General features: G+C 50.4%; 1 protein-coding gene across 1 annotated transcript; it reads left to right on the top strand.

Moving 5' to 3' along the window:
* The first annotated feature begins 674 nt into the window (after nt 1-674).
* On the top strand, nt 675-3,884 carry Hoxd10 (homeo box D10). The gene is made up of 2 exons (NM_001107094.1): nt 675-1,519; nt 2,882-3,884. Exons 1-2 carry the CDS (start codon nt 775-777, stop codon nt 3,157-3,159), a joined length of 1,023 nt encoding a protein of 340 aa, NP_001100564.1. The 5' UTR covers nt 675-774; the 3' UTR covers nt 3,160-3,884.

Consider the following 3,884-nt stretch of genomic DNA (forward strand, 5'->3'; position numbering starts at 1 on the left):
CGCCCCGGAGTTCTGGCAGAAGGATCTAAGGAGAGGGTAACTAACTATGGACTGGAACCATCGTCGGGTTTGCTTCGGGTTTGCTTCGGGTTTGCCCAGCTGTGTGGCCTCTCGACCTTCACGGCCCTATTCGCCAGTGCTTCCCCGACTCTTTGGTCCAATCTTTGCCCTGGAGATTTTCATCCCCCTTTGGAACCCTAGGGAGGGATGTTTCAGAACTAGAGGAATTGGACTCACCTTCCTGGCTGCCCAGTACTAAATTAACCAGCCCGAGCCCCTATCCCTTGCTTGGAACCGGCCCTCTTGGGCGCGTTCTGCCTGGGTATGTGCAGGGAAAGCACTTCTGTGAGCAGGCGCCACAGCGCTCTCACTTCCCTCAGTGCGCGTGTCCTCCCGGAGGCCCCTCGAATGAAGCCTTTCCTTCCGCTGGCGGGGCCCGGTGGCCGGGTGGGGGACTCGAGTGGGGCAGGCAGGCCGGCCAAACAAGCCCCGGGAGACAGGCTGGCCGGCAGCAGAGCTCTGGGCCGGTTGTCTCCAGCGCGCACTATCACAGGCGCTTAGTAGATGTCGCTGTTGTCCGTGCTTCCGCGGCCGGCCGGCCGGGCTGTGGAACACGTGACCTGCAAGGAGGCTGCGGCTCAAGGCCATTTTCAAATCTCATTGGCTTGGTTGTCATGTGGTCGGCAGAGGCATCCACAATTACACCGGGAATGTTTTCCTAGCGATGTCAGCCTACAAAGGACACAATCTCTCTTCTTCAAATTCCTCCCCAAAATGTCCTTTCCCAACAGCTCTCCTGCTGCTAATACTTTTTTAGTAGATTCCTTGATCAGTGCCTGCAGGAGTGACAGTTTTTATTCGAGCAGCGCCAGCATGTACATGCCACCACCTAGCGCAGACATGGGGACCTATGGAATGCAAACCTGTGGACTGCTCCCGTCTCTGGCCAAAAGAGAAGTGAACCACCAAAATATGGGTATGAATGTACATCCTTATATACCTCAAGTAGACAGTTGGACAGACCCGAACAGATCTTGTCGAATAGAGCAACCTGTTACACAGCAAGTCCCCACTTGCTCATTCACCGCCAACATTAAAGAAGAATCCAATTGCTGCATGTATTCTGATAAGCGCAACAAACTCATTTCTGCCGAGGTCCCTTCGTACCAGAGGCTGGTCCCCGAGTCTTGTCCTGTTGAGAACCCCGAGGTTCCTGTCCCTGGATATTTTAGACTGAGTCAGACCTACGCCACCGGGAAAACCCAAGAGTACAATAACAACCCCGAAGGCAGCTCCACTGTCATGCTCCAGCTCAACCCTCGTGGCGCGGCCAAGCCGCAGCTCTCGGCTGCCCAGCTGCAGATGGAAAAGAAGATGAACGAAACCGCGAGCGGCCAGGAGCCCACTAAAGTCTCCCAAGTGGAGAGCCCCGAGGCCAAAGGCGGCCTTCCAGAAGAGAGGAGCTGCCTGGCTGAGGTCTCCGTGTCCAGCCCCGAAGTGCAGGAGAAGGAAAGCAAAGGTCGGTATGAACAGAGTTGCCACCCCAGCGGGGCGTGCAGTCCGGTAAAACCTCGAAATGGGAGCGCTCGGGTGCCCAGAGCGGAGCCCCGGCAGCGGAGCCCAGAGCCCAACTCCGCAGGTGCTGCTCCACCCAGCTTTTAGAAGGGAGACCCCAGCCTTGAAGGGGTCGCGGCTTCTCTCCCGCTGCTCCGGCCAGACCTGGCCCCAAGCTGATGGCGCCTGGGCAGAGGAGAGGCTTGCCGGGTTTATCTGTCTTGGGCCAGATCTGAAATACAACAAAAGAGCTAAAAGGAGACCAGCCGCTTGTAAACAGGGCTCCAGTGCCCGCTTTTCTTTGGCTCAGATTTGCAGCCCTCGTTTTGCCTTTAACACAGGGATCATTTTAAGGTAGCCCAAGACACGGTGTTTGTGTTCAAGGGTTTGCACCCCGCATCCTGCGATCTGAGAGGGGAAGGAAATGGTTTGGCCTGTTGGTGCTTGGGTGGGGAAGCAAAGGACTTGCCTTTACTGAGCTAGGTAACCTTGGCTTTGTCTGGGGAAAGTGCCGCAGGCTTTGCGATCTTCTACAAAGAGGGCAAAAGCAGAGGAGGGGGTGAGAAGGGATCTGCATAGCCCTCCTAGGGTTGGGATAAAGCAAAGAACCAGAGATAGGGGTTTCTAAGAAGGAATCTTGAGCCCCCACCCCTATTTCTGCAGTCTGTCCCTCAGTGTCTACCGGTGAGCCACAGAGTTATATTTCTGGAGGAAGGCTTTTGTGTGAGAGCAAAGAAAAATTGAGGAAATTCGGGGAGGGGGGAGGGGGAATTAATTGCAACAATGCCCAGTCAGGGTGGAGAAGGTATCCTTGCTTCCTCGGCTATCTCTTGAAACAGACTTGGTCCCTATAAAGCTGGTTGTAGAGCTCCTTGTGTGCCTAGGAGGGGTGGGTAAGAAGCGACCGACCTGGGGCCCTGGAGCAGCAGTGAGATTGGTAGATGAAGCAAGCTCCTGTTCCTCCTGGTGATCGCTTAGAATGTTATTTTGAGGAAATCCTGTAAAGTTTGCTATTATAGTCTCATTTTGTGCAAGCCAGAAAGTTGTGTAGGAGAGAGAGAGAGAGAGAGAAAGAGAGAGAGAGAGAGAGAGAGAGAGAGAGAGAGAGAGAGAGAATATCCTTTCATTCATCGAGTTAAGCATTGAGTTCTAAATTGGTACCAATTTGCAATCCCCTTCATGCCCACCTTTGTAAGTAAGTAATGCTTAATACCAGCATTGTCAAAAGCAGCCTGTCTGGCAGCAGGGTCATGGCCAAGGGTATATTTGAATGGACTGAGAGAAAAAAAAATTCTTGATTTTTTTCTTTTCCCTTTAATTTTGTTAGAGGAAATCAAGTCTGATACTCCAACCAGCAATTGGCTCACTGCAAAGAGTGGCAGAAAGAAGAGGTGCCCTTACACTAAACACCAAACGCTGGAATTAGAAAAAGAGTTCTTGTTCAATATGTACCTCACCCGCGAGCGCCGCCTAGAGATCAGTAAGAGCGTTAACCTCACCGACAGGCAGGTCAAGATTTGGTTTCAAAACCGCCGAATGAAACTCAAGAAGATGAGCCGAGAGAATCGAATCCGAGAACTGACCGCCAACCTCACCTTTTCTTAGGTCTGAGGCCCATGTGAGGCCAGGATCCGAGAGGGGGCACCGAGTTCCAGGCCCGAGTACTGAAGGACTAGGGAGGCGGAAACAAAACCTTCATTGCTCTTTGGTTGTTTTGTTTTGTTTTGTTTTGTTCTGTTCTGTTTTCCTGCTAGAATGTGACTTTGGGGTCATTCTGTTCGTGCTGCAAGTGATCTGTAATCCCTACGAGTATACATATATATATATTAAAAAAACTTAGCACGTGTAATTTATTTTTTCATCGTAATGCAGGGTAACTATTACTGCGCATTTTCATTTGGGTCTTAACTTATTGGAACTGTAGAGCATCCATCTAACCTTATCCACCCAGCCAGCCAGCCAGCAATGTGACTTTTCCATGTTTTTCCTAACATAAAAGTTCTCTCTGTGTGTGGTTAGCCCATGAACTCATGACATTTTGAAAACATCCAGTACTTAAAAAAAACAACAAAAAAATCCTATATCTATATATATTTCAAAAGATTAAGAAAACCCACAAGCTTTGGGGGGGAGGGGGACTTTAAAAGCACATTACAATGTATCTTTTCACAAACGAACTTAGCAATTGTCCTTGGTGAAATGGATTATTGACTTATGCCTTGTAGCCTTTCCTTGTGGTGCATCTGTGGTTTGGTAGAAATACAAGAGCAACCTGTGCTTTTTTGTGCATGTTCTGGTCGCATGTGTAATGCAATAAACTCTGGAAATGA

The sequence above is a fragment of the Rattus norvegicus genome, chromosome 3, assembly GCF_036323735.1.
Source record: "Rattus norvegicus strain BN/NHsdMcwi chromosome 3, GRCr8, whole genome shotgun sequence".
NCBI classification, from domain to species: domain Eukaryota; kingdom Metazoa; phylum Chordata; class Mammalia; order Rodentia; family Muridae; genus Rattus; species Rattus norvegicus.

Coding starts and splice junctions, on each gene's coding strand:
- Hoxd10 (NM_001107094.1), top strand. CDS start 775: ATGTCCTTTCCCAACAGCTCTCCTGCTGCTAATACTTTTTTAGTAGAT. Junction 1,520..2,881: donor GCAGGAGAAGGAAAGCAAAG/GTCGGTATGAAC, acceptor TAATTTTGTTAG/AGGAAATCAAGTCTGATACT.